The 20,467-nt window shown below is 36.8% G+C and overlaps 3 protein-coding genes across 3 annotated transcripts; 2 read left to right on the top strand and 1 right to left on the bottom strand.

Annotated features, from left to right (window-relative positions):
• Positions 1-58: 58 nt before the first annotated feature.
• Positions 59-11,168, top strand: LOC139889714 (uncharacterized). Its single transcript, XM_071872650.1, has 3 exons — positions 59-233; positions 9,205-9,776; positions 10,146-11,168. The coding sequence occupies exons 1-3, from the start codon at positions 59-61 to the stop codon at positions 11,166-11,168; spliced, it is 1,770 nt and encodes a 589-aa protein (XP_071728751.1).
• Positions 11,169-11,833: 665 nt separating this feature from the next.
• Positions 11,834-15,584, top strand: LOC139893101 (uncharacterized). Its single transcript, XM_071876238.1, has 6 exons — positions 11,834-11,940; positions 12,114-12,207; positions 12,887-13,022; positions 13,764-13,901; positions 14,634-14,743; positions 15,192-15,584. Exons 2-6 carry the CDS (start codon positions 12,158-12,160, stop codon positions 15,352-15,354), a joined length of 597 nt encoding a protein of 198 aa, XP_071732339.1. The 5' UTR covers positions 11,834-11,940; positions 12,114-12,157; the 3' UTR covers positions 15,355-15,584.
• A 2,958-nt stretch (positions 15,585-18,542) lies between these two features.
• LOC139889713 (uncharacterized mitochondrial protein AtMg00810-like) lies at positions 18,543-19,712 on the bottom strand. The gene has a single exon (XM_071872649.1). It carries the CDS (start codon positions 19,710-19,712, stop codon positions 18,543-18,545), a length of 1,170 nt encoding a protein of 389 aa, XP_071728750.1.
• Positions 19,713-20,467: the final 755 nt, after the last annotated feature.

Genomic DNA, 20,467 nt, shown 5'->3' with positions numbered 1-20,467 from the left:
ACACGAGGCTATTATTGATTGTGGGAGCACAAAAGCCCCAGGGCCCGACGGGTTTAATATGGGATTCTTCAAAAAGTTTTGGGATGTGATCAAGGATGATTTAGTAGAGGCGATTACTTGGTTCTGGGAAAGAGGAGAGATTTCAAAAGGTTGTAATGCTTCGTTTGTCACACTTATCCCAAAAAAGTTAGATCCTTTAGGGCTTAGAGATTACCGACCGATTAGTTTAATTGGTAGCTACTATAAGATAGTGTAACATCCCGCGTTTTTCCGTTAAATTTATTTTTAACACCGTCTTTTTCTTTTAAATAATACCTTTCGTTATTTAAATTCGTAGTTTCCGTTGACTAACGTTCATAATAATTCCGTCATTTAATTATAACATCTCTCGTTAACTTGCGTTTTAAAAATATTCGATCGGTTAAATCCCGCACCCGCTTTGAAACTCGAGGGACCGGAGTTGCCAAATGGGCAAACTAGTTGACTAGGTCAACTAGTCAACCCATTTCATCCATTCCATCATCTCCCTCATCCCTTTTCTCTCCATCTCAAGAACACACACACAAACCCATTCCATTCATTCATCATCTAAATTCAATCTTGGAAGCTCACAACAAATCCGATTACATATTTGGAATCCTCTCTTCATCCTCTACAATTTGATACCAACTTCATCTCGTTTGGGTAACATTTCTAAAACTCTAGATTTCTCTAAATTCGTGTTTTTGATTTGAAATGGTGTTAGTTAGTGTCTATGGCTCGAGTCTAACATGAATATATGTTTGGTTTGCTCGATTTGTTGTTTTTGGAGTAACTAGCATGAACTTGAAATGGGTGTGCTTAATCCTTGATTTTGGATGAGTTAATGTTGTTAGATTGTTAAAGTGCATGTTTTAATTGTGTTACTAGTATCACTAGCTTCGTTTTGATGCGTAGGTTGATTAAGAAAACTTCAAAAACATGAATATTGATTTTGTGATGTTTGACTAGGGTTTGATAGTTCTTGACATGAACTTTTGATGCTTGAATGCCATGGAATGTTAATTGTTAGTGATTAGTTGTAATGTATGCTTAATTACCTTCGAAACGGCATATCGTATGTGTAAATTGGATTCCCGAATCATAAAATACGTTTTACGAACTTGAAACTTTGAAAATAAACCTTTCTTGATCAATTGACGAGTTTTCGGTTATTGTCACATGTATGCATTGAATGCCCAAATCATTAAATGTGCATTGGTGAGTTTGAAGCATTAATGTGGGCATTGAATGATCACTTGGTTGGAAAACTCGGTTGTTACAAATGAGGTTTTTGATTGTTAAATTGTGTTTAGTTGCATTCTATGTCAAAAGAGCTTTCCAACGATATAAGGTGCGAGTCCTAAGTGTTTGTGGTTTGCGTTTTATGCTTATTTGAAGTTTGGATCAAGTTGGACAAGTGAAACAGACCAGGCACCAGCACCCGCCTATTGTCGCGGCGCGACAGAAGGGTGCCGCGGCGCGGCATAAGCCGTGCCCAGCTTTTGTCTCCGGTGTCCATTTTATGGAAAATGTTTGGCATACTACGGACCTCCGATTCACATGAAACTTGTTTTAATATACTTGTATATGAATATTTAGCATAGAAAAATAGTCCGGGACCCGACCCGAACGCGTTGACTTTTTCGTTGACTTTGACCAAGTTTGACTTTTAGTCAAACTTAACCAAACTTTTATACAATCGTTCTAACATGCTTTGGTACGTGATTCTTGCATGAAACTTGACAACGTGATTCACATGCTATACTATTCAAGTCGTATTGAGCCATAGGACTAATTGAACACATTTCACCCGACCTTGTGTCGTAACCGGTTAATTGATACAACTTATTTGTTTAGGTCAAGGCTAAGCAACATTCATGCACACGTTTACTTTGTAAAGTACATTTATACTCGTGCAATCAAAGGTGAGATCATAGTCCCACTTTTATTCTTTTTGAACTTATATTTGGGATGAGAAAACATAAACGATTCTTTTGAACTAAGTGAACACAAGAACGGGAAAACAAACATTCTACATACGAGTTTAGAACAAAAATCCTCAATTCGATTATCATTAGTTACACTTGCCGGGTGTAAGCGAGAACTTATGTTATATGGCCATATGGGTTGACAACCCTCATCTTTGACGGTTCGCTACCGTCTACGGATGAAATATATTTTCGAGAATCAGTGTTTGTTCTAGCACTAAGTGATGGGGTATACAATGGAAGGAATGTTAAGCTTTGATAATTGGGTGCTCGTGAAACAAACTTTTGGAATGTATTACTATTATTTCATTGATGCAAATCTTGTGGTTCACTTGTACTTACTTACTTAAACCTATGATTTCACCAACGTTTTCGTTGACGGATTTCTATGTTTTTCTCAGGTCCTTGAACGATACATGATACATGCTTCCGCTCATTATTTGATACTTGCATTGGATGTCGAGTATATGTGCATTTCATGGAGCGTCTTTTGACTTTACTTTAAACCGTGTCGCCTAGATTTCATTCGTATTATAACGTTGTAACTTAACTATTGGTTGAACAATTCTTGTAAACTTTGGGAACAATCTTTATTTTGAAATGAAGGCGACATATTTTGGTCAAACGTTATCTTAAAGACTTATAATCAGGTAATGGGACCCACGTAGCCGACGCCGTCACTTGACGATTTGTCGGGGTCGCTACAGGTGGTATCAGAGCCTTGGTTGTAGGGATTTAGAGTTCATTTGTGTTCACCCCGAGTCATAGGGTACATAGGTGAATCTAGACTACAACCGGCATATAGACTGAAGTAGGAATTATTTGACTAATTGTGCATTTATACTCGAACTCTTCTATCATATCTAACTCGTATTCGATCTTGATCTTACGTTGATAAATTTTGTTGGTGCGCCACCTTGACTTTATGAAGTAATGTTAAATGCACATGAGGATCAGGGTAATATAATTTCCGGGATTATATTACGGTGATTCACATGGACGTTCCGACATTATGACATAGAGAATTTAAGGCGAGTCAAGGAAAAATTTTCTCTCTATCCTTATTCCATGCCACGGTTAGTATTGTTGAAAATACTAACCAACGATATTCTTGTCTCATGAAGGAACAATGGCTCACCAAGGTCAACACAATACTCCTCTCGAAACTCTAGAACAAGCTCTTCAACGAATGATAACCACCGCCGTGGGTACGGCCGTGGCCGATCACTTTTCTAACAACAACAATCATGGAGCCGGTAATTCAATCGAAGGTTGCTCCTACAAGAACTTCATGAAGTACAATCCTCCCACTTTCGATGGAACCGGGGGACCGGTTACTCTCACCCGATGGTTTGAACAAATGGAGACCGTTTTTAACACAAGCGGTTGTCGAGACCAAGATAAGGTCAAGTTTTCCACCCTCACTTTCACCGGTATTGCTCTCTCATGGTGGAACACGTATGTACAATTAGTGGGAAGCGATGAAGCCCACACACTCTCTTGGACCGAATTAAGAGAAAGAATGATCACCGAATACTTCCCGCGCGACGAGACTCGAAGGCTCGAACAGGGTCTAAAGAATTTAAAAACGGCCGGAAATGACCTCAAGGCTTATAATCAACGGTTTACCGAACTAGTCTCGATGTGTCCAATTCTCATGACTCCCGAATCCCTAAGAGTCGAACTTTACATGGATGGCCTCCCTAAGAGCATTCAACACAAGGTAATGACATCTCAACCCACTAACCTACAAGAGGCTTTAACAATGGCCCGCCAAGCCTTAGAAACGGTGAATGAAATGGAAGCACCGGCACCAATGGTCGAGAACCACCCGAGTAACAACAAAAGAACATGGGAAGCCTCTCAATCAAGCAACCACAACAATAACAACAACCCCGCCAAGAAGCCTTTTACCTCCAACGACAAGAAAGGCTATGCCGGAAAACTGCCTTTTTGTGACGAATGCCACAAGCATCACTTTGAAGGATGTGGCAGGTTTCGCCACCGGCGCCAAGGACCCGTCGCTCGAAAGATGCCCAACGCACACAGAACGGGTGCTTGCTTCGAATGTGGCCAACTGGGTCATTTTAGGAATGTGTGCCCAAATAAGAAAATCAACCCCAACGCACGCCGTTGAACCTTCGACATCGACACCAAGGATGCCCGGAACGACGATGGACTAGTAACGGGTACGTTTCTTCACAACAAACCGTATATTTCATACTTGTTCGATTCGATTACCGCTAGACGTTTTATAACCAAGGATTTGACTCATGCTCTTTATATTCCACCTCTTTCCCCCAGATACTACTTAGACGATTTAAGTGACCGACGGAAAAATATTGTGTGCCTATAAATTTTATTGGAGGAAATACGTTAAGACCTTTGACTTGACACCTATAGAACTAGGGAGCTCGGAACCTATTCGTAAAAAAAAAAAAAAAAAAAAAAAAAAAAAAAATAATAATTTTTAAAAAAAAAAAAAAAAAAAAATGTTTCCCCATCATCTTGTATAGATTATTGTGAACTGAGTAATTTTCGGTTGGAAACCGATACCCTCTCCCTCGCATCCATGACCTCATGATTATTTGCACGAATCCCGTATGTTCCAAATCGACCTCCGTTCCGGTTATCATCAATTGGGGGTTAAGTGAGACGATGTCTCCTAAGCCACTTTCCGAACTCGCAACGTTAGTTGTAAATCTCTCTTAGTACCGCTTGATTTATTTAGGGCTCGCCCGTATCCATAAACCTCTTGAACCGCGTATGCAAATTCATATAGACTAATCTGTTATCGTATTTATAGATGACATCTTAACTTATTTAAGTAAAGAAGGAAAACGAACAACATCACCATCTTACGCTCGAACTTTTGAGAAAAGAGCAACTTTATACCAAATTCTCCGAGTGAGAATTTCTGTTGAACGAAGTCCAATTTTCTAGACCATGAAGTTAATGGTCAAGGAATTACAATCAATCTCGAAATCAAGCCACATGTAATCAGGAAACTCTCCCAACTCAGACTTGTATTCGTAAAAATCTTAGATCTCACCGGTTGTTACCGAAGATTCATTTCTGACTTTTCTCGTATTACACGACTTTAATCTCTCCGCGATCGAACCTTGAGCGTGATTCTTCACACCAACATTTCTAGCTAAATTCGTACAACACCAGATGGGACTCAAATATGGAAATATTTCTACTTGGACGCCGAAAGGCATACTCCCTCGACTCGAAATCAACGGGACGGAAATTCGTTATTTTGCACGAAGAATTCGAATACTAAATTGTGGATCCGATCAATATTCTTGTCATCACGTACCACACTACATACCTCTGTTATTTCACCGTTACTGTCTGATATTACTGGAAATTAAGATAACACACAATCCAACGATACTTCACTCTTCTTTAACTTAACGCCCTTGTGTTCCTGATAATCGGCCAACTATTATTCAACCCCGAACTATACAACTAAGTGTACTATCTCGTTTCTCTTTCAGACTTCAACTTTTGACAACTAGAGGCACGTTATGGCAACCTCGAGATGTAAACTCATCCTATTCTAAGTCCTCATTTCACTCCTATCTTTATCGCTCGCATTTCCGTTTAAAGAAACTCCTTGTAACATTTCTCCATGGATAGAGAAACTCCTCATATTACATAAGTATTCGCCACGAGGGTGAATAGTCCTAACGAACATTTTTCGAACCCTAACTAACTTGTTCAAACGTATCTTAAGAGATTCTTTTCCAACACGGTGTATCTTTGTCAATTATTCTGTATCGAAATACTCGTTTCACTTCTAGTTTTACAAGAAACCTTGGGAACCTGCTTAGACATGAGTACCGCGTACCACCCACAAACAGACGAACCGAACAAACGAACGATTTACGTCTTCGAAAGACATGTTTCAAACTTGCATGGTCGCTTTTAGTAGATCCCTCTTACAACAGTAGTTACCACTCGTGTGTTCACACGCACTTTCCGAAACCCTATATGACCGCTAATGTCATACCCTGTTCATTTAACCAAAGCATCAACCACCGAAATCTGAACTCCATCAAGAAACAACAATCGAGATCATTCAAGTCCGAGAAGGGCTCGAGACAACCCATTGTCGCCAGAAGAGTTATACCAAACTTAGAGGAGAACCTCACAAATCCCAGTGTGTAACCGCGTAATATTGAGAACCCGCACCTTGGAAGGGTGTAATCCGTTTCGGGAATCAGGGAAAGTTAAACCCGCGACATGTTAACCCTTTTGAAACCTTGGGGCGTATTGGAACCGCTCCCTACCGTTTAGAACTTCCGACTCAATTAAGTTTCCGTTTACCCTACATTTCGTGTAACAAACTTAGAAACGTGTCCTGCGGAACAGGAACGTGCAATCCTGCTGGATACATCAACTATCGATGACAAACTTCTCTTCATAGGAAAACCAGTTGAAACTGGGGATCGTAAAAACCGAACCTTAATGCAACGTAAAACCCTGACTATCCAAATTCATGAGAACCCTCAAGAACGTACTTTCACTTATTCATAGCATTGACAACGTAAAGTCTCGAGTAAGAGATATCGACTACTACTTCCAACTAAATTTCGGGACGAAATTTCTTTTGAGTTGTGGATAATGTAACATCCCGCGTTTTTCCGTTAAATTTATTTTTAACACCGTCTTTTTCTTTTAAATAATACCTTTCGTTATTTAAATTCGTAGTTTCCGTTGACTAACGTTCATAATAATTCCGTCATTTAATTATAACATCTCTCGTTAACTTGCGTTTTAAAAATATTCGATCGGTTAAATCCCGCACCCGCTTTGAAACTCGAGGGACCGGAGTTGCCAAATGGGCAAACTAGTTGACTAGGTCAACTAGTCAACCCATTTCATCCATTCCATCATCTCCCTCATCCCTTTTCTCTCCATCTCAAGAACACACACACAAACCCATTCCATTCATTCATCATCTAAATTCAATCTTGGAAGCTCACAACAAATCCGATTACATATTTGGAATCCTCTCTTCATCCTCTACAATTTGATACCAACTTCATCTCGTTTGGGTAACATTTCTAAAACTCTAGATTTCTCTAAATTCGTGTTTTTGATTTGAAATGGTGTTAGTTAGTGTCTATGGCTCGAGTCTAACATGAATATATGTTTGGTTTGCTCGATTTGTTGTTTTTGGAGTAACTAGCATGAACTTGAAATGGGTGTGCTTAATCCTTGATTTTGGATGAGTTAATGTTGTTAGATTGTTAAAGTGCATGTTTTAATTGTGTTACTAGTATCACTAGCTTCGTTTTGATGCGTAGGTTGATTAAGAAAACTTCAAAAACATGAATATTGATTTTGTGATGTTTGACTAGGGTTTGATAGTTCTTGACATGAACTTTTGATGCTTGAATGCCATGGAATGTTAATTGTTAGTGATTAGTTGTAATGTATGCTTAATTACCTTCGAAACGGCATATCGTATGTGTAAATTGGATTCCCGAATCATAAAATACGTTTTACGAACTTGAAACTTTGAAAATAAACCTTTCTTGATCAATTGACGAGTTTTCGGTTATTGTCACATGTATGCATTGAATGCCCAAATCATTAAATGTGCATTGGTGAGTTTGAAGCATTAATGTGGGCATTGAATGATCACTTGGTTGGAAAACTCGGTTGTTACAAATGAGGTTTTTGATTGTTAAATTGTGTTTAGTTGCATTCTATGTCAAAAGAGCTTTCCAACGATATAAGGTGCGAGTCCTAAGTGTTTGTGGTTTGCGTTTTATGCTTATTTGAAGTTTGGATCAAGTTGGACAAGTGAAACAGACCAGGCACCAGCACCCGCCTATTGTCGCGGCGCGACAGAAGGGTGCCGCGGCGCGGCATAAGCCGTGCCCAGCTTCTGTCTCCAGTGTCCATTTTATGGAAAATGTTTGGCATACTACGGACCTCCGATTCACATGAAACTTGTTTTAATATACTTGTATATGAATATTTAGCATAGAAAAATAGTCCGGGACCCGACCCGAACGCGTTGACTTTTTCGTTGACTTTGACCAAGTTTGACTTTTAGTCAAACTTAACCAAACTTTTATACAATCGTTCTAACATGCTTTGGTACGTGATTCTTGCATGAAACTTGACAACGTGATTCACATGCTATACTATTCAAGTCGTATTGAGCCATAGGACTAATTGAACACATTTCACCCGACCTTGTGTCGTAACCGGTTAATTGATACAACTTATTTGTTTAGGTCAAGGCTAAGCAACATTCATGCACACGTTTACTTTGTGAAGTACATTTATACTCGTGCAATCAAAGGTGAGATCATAGTCCCACTTTTATTCTTTTTGAACTTATATTTGGGATGAGAAAACATAAACGATTCTTTTGAACTAAGTGAACACAAGAACGGGAAAACAAACATTCTACATACGAGTTTAGAACAAAAATCCTCAATTCGATTATCATTAGTTACACTTGCCGGGTGTAAGCGAGAACTTATGTTATATGGCCATATGGGTTGACAACCCTCATCTTTGACGGTTCGCTACCGTCTACGGATGAAATATATTTTCGAGAATCAGTGTTTGTTCTAGCACTAAGTGATGGGGTATACAATGGAAGGAATGTTAAGCTTTGATAATTGGGTGCTCGTGAAACAAACTTTTGGAATGTATTACTATTATTTCATTGATGCAAATCTTGTGGTTCACTTGTACTTACTTACTTAAACCTATGATTTCACCAACGTTTTCGTTGACGGATTTCTATGTTTTTCTCAGGTCCTTGAACGATACATGATACATGCTTCCGCTCATTATTTGATACTTGCATTGGATGTCGAGTATATGTGCATTTCATGGAGCGTCTTTTGACTTTACTTTAAACCGTGTCGCCTAGATTTCATTCGTATTATAACGTTGTAACTTAACTATTGGTTGAACAATTCTTGTAAACTTTGGGAACAATCTTTATTTTGAAATGAAGGCGACATATTTTGGTCAAACGTTATCTTAAAGACTTATAATCAGGTAATGGGACCCACGTAGCCGACGCCGTCACTTGACGATTTGTCGGGGTCGCTACAGATAGTCTCTAAAATTCTTTCGAACCGTCTACGGAAGGTTTTACCTTCACTAGTTGGCCTGAAACAAGGTGCTTTTCTAAAAGGTCGTTTTATTATAGATGGAGCACTTATTGCAAACGATACAATAGATTTTCTTAAGGTCAACCGCAAAAAAGGCATAATCTTCAAAGTTGATTTCGATAAGGCTTTTGATAGCCTTAATCGGTGCTTTCTTTTTGACGTGATGAAGTGTATGGGGTTTGGAGTTAAGTGGAGAAATTGGATTTTGACTTGCTTGAAATCGGCTTCGGTATCTATCCTTGTAAATGGTTCACCAACTAACGAGTTTTCTCTTGGTAGGGGAGTTAGGCAAGGAGATCCGCTATCTCCCTTTCTTTATATCCTTGCGGTGGAAGGGCTAAACATTCTTACTAAAACGGCAATGGATAGAGGGCTATTCAAAGGGGTTGAAGTCGGTAATGATAAAGTGTTGGTTTCGCATCTCCAATATGCGGACGACACTATTTTTTTCGGTGAATGGAGTAGAATAAATGCTCTAAATCTAAGGAACACCTTAAAATGCTTCGAATTATCTTCGGGATTGAAAGTCAACTTTCAAAAAAGTTGTGTTTATGGTGTAGGGGTTGATTTTAATGAAGTTAGTTATGTGGCTAGTTTTATGGGTTGCCAAGTGGGTAAGTTTCCATTTGTCTATATTGGTCTATTAATTGGCACGAAGATGAATAAGCTAAATGAGTGAAAGGCGGTTATTGATAAATTTAATGCTAGACTTTCGAGTTGGAAAATGCGTACGTTGTCAAGCGGAGGAAGATTAGTCCTTATTAAATCGGTCCTTGCTAGTCTACCGTTGTATTATTTCTCGATCTACCGTGCTCCGCCATGTGTGATTAAAATGCTTGAGAGTGTGAGGAGAACTTTTTTTTTGGGTTGGGTCGGGTTCGAGTTTAAGTGGGAAAATGTCATTAACAATTTCGGGAATGGGGGTTTAAATATCGGGTCCTTAAAAAGTAAAAACTTAGCCTTGTTGGGGAAATGGTAGTGGAGGTTTAAAACCGAAACCGACTCCCTTTGGGTTAAGGTTATTCGTAGTATTTATGGCTTATGTGGTGGCCTAATGTTGGAGAATGTAAATCTTCACTCTTCGACATTAGGTGTGTGGCGTAACATCATTCTCGCAGGTACTTCTATTGAAGATTTGCAGATTCCGTTTAAATGTTCATTCACCAAAACAATAGGGGATGGAGGATCTACATCATTTTGGCATGAGAATTGGATTGGCGGTGACAGATTATGTTCTTTATTTCTGAGGCTTTATAGGCTAGAAAGTGTGAAGGATGCAACCATCAAGGATCGTGTCTTCAAAGAAGCTGATAACATAGTCATGAATTGGAGATGGATCCGAGAACCAACGGGCAGAACCTCAGGCGAACTCAAAAGTTTATTGACCTTGCTTTCAGCCTTTTCTTTTAACTGCAGGGACAAGGATTCATGGCATTGGAACTTAGCTTCGAATGGGCAGTTTACTGTCAAAAAGTTAGCAGCTACAATCGATGATCGACTTCTTACTCCTTTTAGCTCTCAACATGGCACGTTTCGAAACAACCTCGTGCCTAAGAAGATTGAAGTTTTCACGCGGCGTGCTTTGAAGAAAAGAATACCCGTAAGACTTGAACTTGACAAGAGAGGAATAGATATGCATAGTGTTCGTTGCCCGTTATGCGATGATGACTTGGAGTCGGTAGATCATGCTCTCATCTTCTGCAAACTTGTAATTGATATTTGGGATCGGGCTCAAAAATGGTGGGGTCTAGGGAATTTTTCTAGCTTCAGTATTGTTGAAATCCTCAACAAAAGTGATAATGCTCCTGCTTCGAGTTTTGGTAATAAGGTTTGGCAAGCAGTGCGATGGATTTGTGTCTATTTAATTTGGAGCAACCGAAATAAAATGGGTTTTCAAGGCAAAAGGTGGAACTCTCCGATGGCTCTAAACGAGATACAAATCAAGACGTTCGAGTGGATTTCCAATAGAGCAAAGGGTAGAAAATTCGATTGGCTTACGTGATTATCTAGCCCGAGCTCTTATCTCAATATGTAGTGTGTTGTTATATGGTTTGCTTACTTGCTACCACTGTTAAATCATCTTGGTGTTAGTATTGTTTAGTTTAGGCTGCTTAGGTTGCAACATTCATCTTCGTGTATGCTCGTGTTCTACATGGTGGTTCATGTCTGAATGAGCCGCCAAGCTTTGTATCTTCTTTGTGGTTTTTAATGAAATTTGCTTTTCAAAAGGAAAAAAAAGAAGTTTGTCGACTTGTCAGAGTTGTTTATAAAATTTTGGCGTTTGACTGGCATTTAATAACGGGTATCGAATGAAAGTTTAACATAATGAATGCTACAAGAAATGTAATAGTAAATCATTATTCATATTTTACCAATAAAAAATGGAAAGTGATATGTAAACAACTTGTTATGTACACAATTATCATGTTTTACAGTATTGTACTATACAACACTATAAATCATGATAGTTGTGTATATAACAAAAATAGGTTACGTACATATCATCACCCCATAATTAAGTTATGTATGCTATTTTCCAAATACTCGAATACAATGTCAATAATCCAACCTAACAGTCAAATAGAGTACCCGTTTATTAGCCAATCATCATACTCAAATAACCTACTATAATAAATAATTTAAATAAATTAAAAATATAATTTTAGAAAAGAAAAAAACAAAACTAAATCGCCAAATTAGACTTTGTCGTATTTGGTGCGAAAAAAGTCTTCAATTTCGGGAAAAGCAACACCGATCGATTCCTCAAATTGAAGGTATTTCATTTAGGGATTCCAATTCTTAAACTTTAATACTTCGATCCAATTAAATTAATTAATCATCATTTCATTAAATTGGAGATTGATGATCTCATAATCGATTTCAATTTTAATTTCAATTTCACCTAACTCAACTAATTTGCTTCGATTTCATCGTATCATTTTTGCAGATAAAATTTGTTTTTCATAATTATTTAAGTCTACAATTGAGACAATGGCTGCTGCTTCTAATGATGATTACACTGCCAAAATTTGCGGTCACTGGTAATGTTAGGGTTTCGTTATTCATCATATATATTTGTTGTGTATGTGTATTAATGAAATTATTATTTAGGTTTGATTTCGAATCTGCTTCTGTAAGTATGAGCTGAGTCTCAGATGTGATAATACATGTGAAAACTAATTTGGTATTATGTAATTTGTGAATATATTTATATTTATTTTGTTACGTATAGGTATAGATATTTGATCCTTTTGGTATAAAATGATTTATATAATTATTATAAATGACATGCTACTTTTAGAAGTTTTTTTTTTTTTGAAGGCAAGTTGTCGAATACTCTCAACTACCACGCACACCTCGGGCGGAAACACTTTTAGAAGTTTTTGAGAGCTTAGAGTTTTGTGAATTTTGAAAAAATAAGCTCGTTGAAAGAAAGAAAAGAAAGACCCTTGTTCGGTTGTAAAAAGTGTTAGGCATGATTTTGGTAAAAGAAGGTTTATGAAAATAATAATGTTTGTGAACACGGCGTTAAAAAAATATGTTTGGAGTTTTGAGATCACATTACCCAAATAAGTTATCACAAGTCGTGTACCTGATTAATATCTATGTGTGTCCTTTTATGTTGTTTAACAGTTTATAAGTGGTTCTCTTTTTGCACGTTGATAAGTATTGTATTAAAGTATCTATGTGTGTACCTAATCACAACGCTTTCACATGAAGTGCTAGAGCTATTCCTTCATCAAACATCGATCTGCATTTCTTTCACTGCTCCCGCAATTTGGAAAAATGTAAAATCTGTGGTGATATGGTTCCGAAAAAGCATGCTGAGGAACATTACTCAAGTACTCATGCTCCGGTACGTGTATATTCAACCTAAATACTGTATGTTAATATGATTATGTGATATATTGTAAAGTAATCTCACATAATGACATATATTTATAATCAAACCTCCATAGAGAAGGATAATAATCCACACTCATGGCCAAATTTTTGCATGAATAGAATCTCGGACAACATCTATTACTTATCTTGCCAGTTTTTACATTATTGGGTAGCTGCTTGTTAGATCTATGCATGAACTATGGCCGTGCAAGTTGATTATGAATAGGATTTTATACCGAGCAAATTGGGTAATTTCGAGCCATTAATTTGTTGTGAAAGGTTGGTTTGGGTAATGTTTCATCTTTTATGGGTAATTACATATAAACTCAGTGGGTCAAACAGGTCAAGAGTTGCCCAAAGTGTACTTTTAATTCGTAAAACCTCCTAAATATTATTCTTTTATAACTTATTTTTTTTTATTTATTGATATAACATACTATCTAATCATATGTGGGACACTAAATATGTATAAAAAAGTAGGAAATTATGCCCCATTTTTAGCCAACTTAATTTGTCTATTGGATCAAACCCAGTGTGATCTGTCTCTATTGATACAAAATTAACAATCTGATTCGAACCCTTTATGACCCATTGTTTCCCAACCAAGATTTGGGACGATGGCAAACCTTTTGAAGTTTGAAAAGCTATACCGTTTTATCGTCATTTCAGTTTGGTATGCTCATGACCGGAAGCTTACATGATTCTATAACAGGTATCTTGTTCACTGTGCCATGAAATGATTGAACCTGAAAAGCTAGATGTCCACAAAAGTCAAAAATGCCCTCAACGAATGGCAACATGTGATTACTGCGAGTTTCCATTGCCTGCAATCGACCTGTTTGAGCATCAGGTAATTACCATCAGATCTTTTAATGTTAATAATGTTTGTTTTATATTTGCGATTGAGTAACTTATATATGTTTATTTCTTTAGCCAATGTATTTATCGTTATCGGGTGATTAGGAATGACAAGCCAATAAAAGTCACATTCTCTGTGACCAAAAGGGACCATTTGTTTACAATTATTAGAACACGAGACTGAATGCATAACAGTGAAATAAAATTGCTAAACAGTACAATAGCCGCATAGATTATAAATCTTCTATGCCCACTGTTGTAAAAGTTGGCCGAGTCGGTTTGGGGACTAGCCCGTCTAGAGTCGCCCAAAAACGCCTTAAAAGTCGGTCAACACCAAAAAGTCGGATCCGAGTTGGGTCTGAGTCAGGCTGAGTTGGGTCTGAGTCGGGCCGAGTTGGGTCTTAGTCGGTCAAATTCAAGGTTAGGTAAAAGAATTTATATTTTTGGAAGTTAGATTTTGTGCCATATATCTATGTTTCAAATATTTATATGTTTGATGTTTGATATCTTAATAGGTAAGATATATTTTTTAATTTATTTATTACTAAAAGTCAACTCTGGTCAACGCCCGACTCGTCCCCGACTTGACCGAATCGTCCCTCTAAGGTCTCGACCGACTCGTCCCCGACTCCCCACTTTTACAACCTTGTCTATGCCACACATTCTGCAAATTTTTGTATCTGGTTAAAATCTGAAGTATGCGTTTAATTATTAAAAATTCCAGGAAGTTTGTGGAAATAGAACAGAGCTCTGCATCCTGTGTAACAGATATATCCGACTCCGAGAACGAATTGCCCATGAAGTCTCGTGTAATGGTCCACCCGAACCTTCCAGGTTTGAAAAACTTCATGTTCCTTCTCATTTTTTTAATCCTCATCATTTACCTTCTTTTAAAAGGTTAAAGTTTAGAATGGGTATCGGTCCTGTCATTATCATGAAATTTAAGCTGATGATTTGGGTCCATATGAAAGCAGACTATTTAGACACATGACAAACAATCACACCGTTGCTCAAACTATTACTGAATCAATGTTTCAGTTTTCCATGTCTCAAAGTGGCTTTGTTTTTTTAATTTAAGTTTGAGGGAAACGAATTTGAGTTGTAAATGGTGCTCGTCTCGGCTGACTAGTCGGTTTGGTGACTAGCCCGTCTCGTTTCGTCAACAAATGTCTCTTTAGTCGGTCAACGCTAAAAGTCAGGTCAAAGTTAGTGTCAGGTCAAAGTTGGTCAAAGTTTGTCTGATTCGGTCAACGCTAAATTTGACTTGATTATCTTATTAAAGGACTGCAAGGGAAGCCGAACGAGATCGTGCTGCTAGAAGAAGGCCCCCACCACGCGATTTCTCTACTCGAAGACTTCTTTTCACCATAGCCATAACTGGCATTGCTATTCTGCTAGGGTCACTTATTTTTCAAGCCAAACCAGATCAGGCTCCAGTGCTTTAAGAACTCAACCAGCTTTGGTTTTGCACTTGTTAGCAAAACTTATGGTTTTATCTGTTTGTTGTAACCCTGTATCGTTTTTGATTTTCGTATATATAAAGGTATATCCTTTTTACCTATTCAGATGAATAATGTTATAATAATTGAAATTGAAATGACCTACCTAAAAGACATGATGTAAAGTTGAGTGTATATGTAATTTTCCATGTAACTATGAATTTATGTATTAATCACATTCCTCATGGCCATGTTAGATGATTTTTGTGATAACGTAGTATTTATATCCATTGAACTATCCAAAAACAAAAATCTTAAAAGGTCATAGTTTTAGGCATGATTTTGACCATCAAACGTTACGTGTATGTCGTTAGACAATGTAATTTTACATGATTTTATAAATGTCGTCTTCTGTTTGCAGGATAATGGATGCTTCTATAATATCAAATTATATGGAACTGCCAGGGACGTTACATAATTAGTTTGAATTTGGTTAATTCGAATATCGAACCGAATCTAAACTAATTAAAATCAAACTAAATTTGATAAATACCGTCCGGATCAACTAAAACTTAAAACTGAATTCAATATCCAGATTTCGATTTGGTAATCGCTTTCGAATTAAATTAAACTGAAAACTGAATTCAACTTGATAATAATGATTGTATAAATATACAAATAATATAATATGTGTGTGGTTTTGTCGAATTCGATTGAAGAAAATTGAATGTAAATTCGTTTCCATTTCGGTTCGTTTTTAATGTATGAATTCGGTTCTGATTCAGAAGTTCAAATGAAAAAATTGAACTGATTAATCGAACAAACCGTAAACGTATCTGATAAACAATTCTAGGAACGTGTATGTAGATGTTATAACTTAAAGAAACAACTTGTAGTTGTGATTAAATAATTGGTTACGTTTTGATAAATAATACTATTCCACGCGTTCTAAATTTATTGTCCCGTTTTGACTTTTTAAGACTTTCTTGTACAACTTTAACTTCAAATATTTTTGTTTATCTTATATAATATTTGATGAAAGTTATACCAATATAATGAAAACACAATTTGAAACTGAATACAACAACAACAATGCTCAATCCCACGAATGTAGGGTATGAGGGAGATGAGGTGTAGACAATCATTCCTTGTACCCTAGATTAGAAGAAAGTCACTACTCCACCCGTGGGTATGGAACCCGCGACTAGATAAGGTCGTCTCTCCCTCTACTTGAGAATAAAGAGATTGCTTCCTAAAGGACCTCCGGCCAGAAATGCTCATAAAAACGAAATAGAGAGGGCAACTGATACGAACCTGTCAGAGTTATATGCGCCTAGGAAGATGCAACCATACAAAGTAGCCATAAAAAGAGGACACATATATCATTAACGCACAACAGTAGGACATATAGCATGGATAATATAGTGCACATAGACATGTAAATTCAAGTAGACATACAAACAAGCAAAATACACACCCACCTACCCACCCACACACCCAAACACACACACACACACACACACACACACATACACATATACCCCTACACACATAAGCATGTATAAAGGCCCATACGTAAACATAAGCATGTATAAAGGCCCATACGTAAACATATATACGTATAGATACTTTCATAGATATGTATACCTAGGTACAGATACAGACATACATACATACATACACCTAGAATACATGCGCTTAGATACATACATACATATATAGATACAAACATATGCATAGGTACATATATATAAGCTAAATACATATACATAGATACAGAGGCATATATATCATGTAGATGGATATATATAGTGTAGCTATAGAGTATCTAGTTATAGTTATATATGTACTTATAAAATAAATATATATAACACACTAGAATTTTTATTTTTTTTGGCTCTTACGCCTATATTCTTGTTCTAATATGTCAAAAAAAAATATATATCTTACTCAATAATTCTAATTCTACTCTTCCACAAGCTCCTATCAGAAGTCATGTCCTCCGTCAGTAGAAGCTCTTTCATGTCAAGCTTCAATCTATCCTCTAACCTACGTCTAGGTCTACCCCTTCTCCTTACGCCGCCAATAACGAGGGTCTCGACTCTCCTAATCAGGGCTAAAAGTGGGCCCCTCATAACATGCCCAAATCATCTAATTCGTCTTTCCCTCATCTTGTTGATGATGCTCCCAACTTCGAAGTACTTTCTAAAAATTCCATTTGGTATCATATCCATATAGTAAAAATATTTTCATCTAAGTCTAGTCTATCCATATAATTTTCATCAAAATATTAGTTATATAGTACAAATAAATATATTTAATGTAAGATATAAAAAAAAGACTTTGTAAAGTTAAACGAGACATTTATTATTAATTTTGATATTTAAAATTTAAATTAATATAATATAATAATTTAATACAAATAAAAAATTTATTTAACACAAATAAAAAATAATCTAGGCGACTTTAGGCGACTTTCATTTAGATAATTACTTAATAAAATTAATAATACTAATTTAAAATAATAATGTTTTCTTTAAATAAATAAAATTAATAATACAAATTTATTTAGGCGACTTTCATTTGATTTGTAACTTAAACCGAAATAATACGAGTATAAGTTAGCGACTTAGCCCCGTCACTTTAACCCACAAGGAATTCACCCACAACATTAATAAACCTAATTTAATCTCTTGCTTCTTTAGCTAAAAGCGAAAACTAAAAAAACATAACATAACTATTTGCATTTGTTTTCGACGATGGCTGGTTATAACAGATGGCATATCGTCCCCGACTTAAATATTTTACCGACGCTATCTAGTCGCTAGTTTCATAAATAACTATTGTATTAGATAAATATAATATTCGACGACGATATATCGTTAGAGTTCCATTGACTTTGACTCTAAAAGTCAATGTGGGCCCACCACTCACCCGCAAAGACTAAATGCCCTCGTCCAAAAAGTGTTTCCCGACTAAGTATCTCCTATGATTGCTTACCAATGATAAACCACTGGTAGTCTGTATAAAGATTAATAAAATCACCACACAATTTGTGGGATTGGTATATGCATTAATTTATAGGAGTATTACAGATAAATATATATGGATACAAGATATATTCTAAATATACAACAAACTATCTATTGATATAATAGATCTAGACTTGTTCTCCAAGTTACGTAATATTATCTTTAATACCCCCTCAAGCGAACTGGTGGCGGACCAACATGAAGCTTGGAACGAAATGATTCAAACAGCAGGCGAGGAAGACTCTTTGTAAAAATGTCCGCAAGTTGAAGTGTTGTTGGAACAAACTTGGTGTAGAGCTTTCCGGAAGATATGAGCTCGCGAACAAAGTGATAATCAATATCAATATGTTTGGACCTTTTGTTGGAAACAGGATAGCGAGTTAGAAAAATTGCACTCTTGTTGTCGCATAGAATGGTCGGTCGTTCCGGCGGCAATACATAAAGTTCTCGAAGGAGATGTGTAATCCATACGATCTCTGCTGCAGTATTAGCTAAAGCACGATACTCGGATTCACAACTAGACCTAGCCACGATTGGCTGCTTCTTGGCACTCCATGAAATAAGGTTATCACCAAGAAAGATAGAGTAACCATAGGTAGAACGCCTTGCCTCAATACATCGGGCCCAGTCAGCATTCGAGTATCCAAGTAACAAATGTTTCGAAGCATGATGAAAAGATAAACCATAGAGAAGTGTACCTTTGACATAGCGTATAATCCGCTTCACGGCCTGAAAATGCTCAGTGGTGGGTTCCTGAAGAAACTGACTAACCTGATTAACCGCATAAGAAATGTCTGGACGGGTAATCGTTAGATACTGTAGTGCACTAACAAGCGAGCGATAAAATGTAGGATCTCTGAAGGGACTACCATCTGAGGTGAAGCTCTCGGCCGTTGCTAGTGGTGTTGCAGCTGGTTTGGAGTACACTAAACCGGCCCGAACCAAAATATCATGAGTATATTTCGTTTGGCTCAAGAATAAACCAGATTTTATGTAAATTACTTCGAGCCCCAAGAAATAACTAAGATGACCAAGATCCTTAATAAAAAATTCCTCATTGAGATGAGAGATGAACTTGCGAATGGTGCTACTGTGATTTCCTGTAATGATTAAATCTTCCACATATACAAGTAAGTAAATAAGACAAGAACCTTTTTTGTAAACGAAAAGCGAGGGGTCTGCTCGACTACATGAAAAACCAAGCTGAATAAGAAAATTGCTGAGTCGTTGAAACCAAGCGCGAGGTGCTTGTTTGAGCCCATACAATGCTTTCTTGAGTCTACATACATGAGAGGGAAATCTTTGATCGATAAATCCCGGTGGTTGTTCCATTAATACTTTAACAACCCGTCCTAATCCTCCTGGACAAAGTCATCAACATTTGGTCCCATTGCGATGATCAACTCCAAGTAATGTCCTTAACATGAGCAAATGCACAGCGGAAGACTTAATTCGTACCTGAGAATAACATGCTTTAAAACGTCAACATAAAGTTGGTGAGATATATAGGTTTGATGCTAGCAGCGTTATAACTATGGACCACAAGATTTCATATATTTAAACATAATACACTCGCAAGTGTATGAAAAAGTAGTTGAGCACTTGGTAACCATACTTAACATTTAAATCATCGCAGCATATTCTTAAATAACCACTACACCGTACCAAGTGTAGTATTGATGTCAAAGCTAAGGGGTATAAAATACTATTAAATTTTAGCAGGAAATACTATTAAATACGATACATTTTTACACAAGATATTTATTTATTTAGAGAACGGATATACTTAAACCTTGCTACAACACTTATAGGCAGTGTACCTAATCGTACAGTAGTGTAGTTTTTAGTAAGTCCGGTTCGTTCCACAGGGAATCTTTTTAAACAAAGCTTAACGCTATATTAGTTTACTTTTATAAAAATACAAATATATATATATAAGTAATATTATTATTATAAAGAGGGGGTTTTACCGTTTAATGACCGGTTTGTCGATTTTAAAACTTTAGTCGCAGTTAAAACCAAATGTAAAATATTAAAAATAAATACAAAACTTAAATTAAAGCATAAAGTAAATAACGATAATGAAA

The sequence above is a fragment of the Rutidosis leptorrhynchoides genome, chromosome 2 (genome assembly GCF_046630445.1).
Source record: "Rutidosis leptorrhynchoides isolate AG116_Rl617_1_P2 chromosome 2, CSIRO_AGI_Rlap_v1, whole genome shotgun sequence".
Lineage (NCBI taxonomy): Eukaryota > Viridiplantae > Streptophyta > Magnoliopsida > Asterales > Asteraceae > Rutidosis > Rutidosis leptorrhynchoides.
This window is presented reverse-complemented; position numbering and strand designations above follow the sequence as displayed.

Coding starts and splice junctions, on each gene's coding strand:
- LOC139889714 (XM_071872650.1), top strand. CDS start 59: ATGGGATTCTTCAAAAAGTTTTGGGATGTGATCAAGGATGATTTAGTA. Junction 234..9,204: donor CCGACCGATTAGTTTAATTG/GTAGCTACTATA, acceptor GTTTTATTATAG/ATGGAGCACTTATTGCAAAC. Junction 9,777..10,145: donor CTAGTTTTATGGGTTGCCAA/GTGGGTAAGTTT, acceptor GGGAAATGGTAG/TGGAGGTTTAAAACCGAAAC.
- LOC139893101 (XM_071876238.1), top strand. CDS start 12,158: ATGGCTGCTGCTTCTAATGATGATTACACTGCCAAAATTTGCGGTCAC. Junction 13,902..14,633: donor TCGACCTGTTTGAGCATCAG/GTAATTACCATC, acceptor TAAAAATTCCAG/GAAGTTTGTGGAAATAGAAC. Junction 14,744..15,191: donor GGTCCACCCGAACCTTCCAG/GTTTGAAAAACT, acceptor ATCTTATTAAAG/GACTGCAAGGGAAGCCGAAC.
- LOC139889713 (XM_071872649.1), bottom strand. CDS start 19,712: ATGGAACAACCACCGGGATTTATCGATCAAAGATTTCCCTCTCATGTA.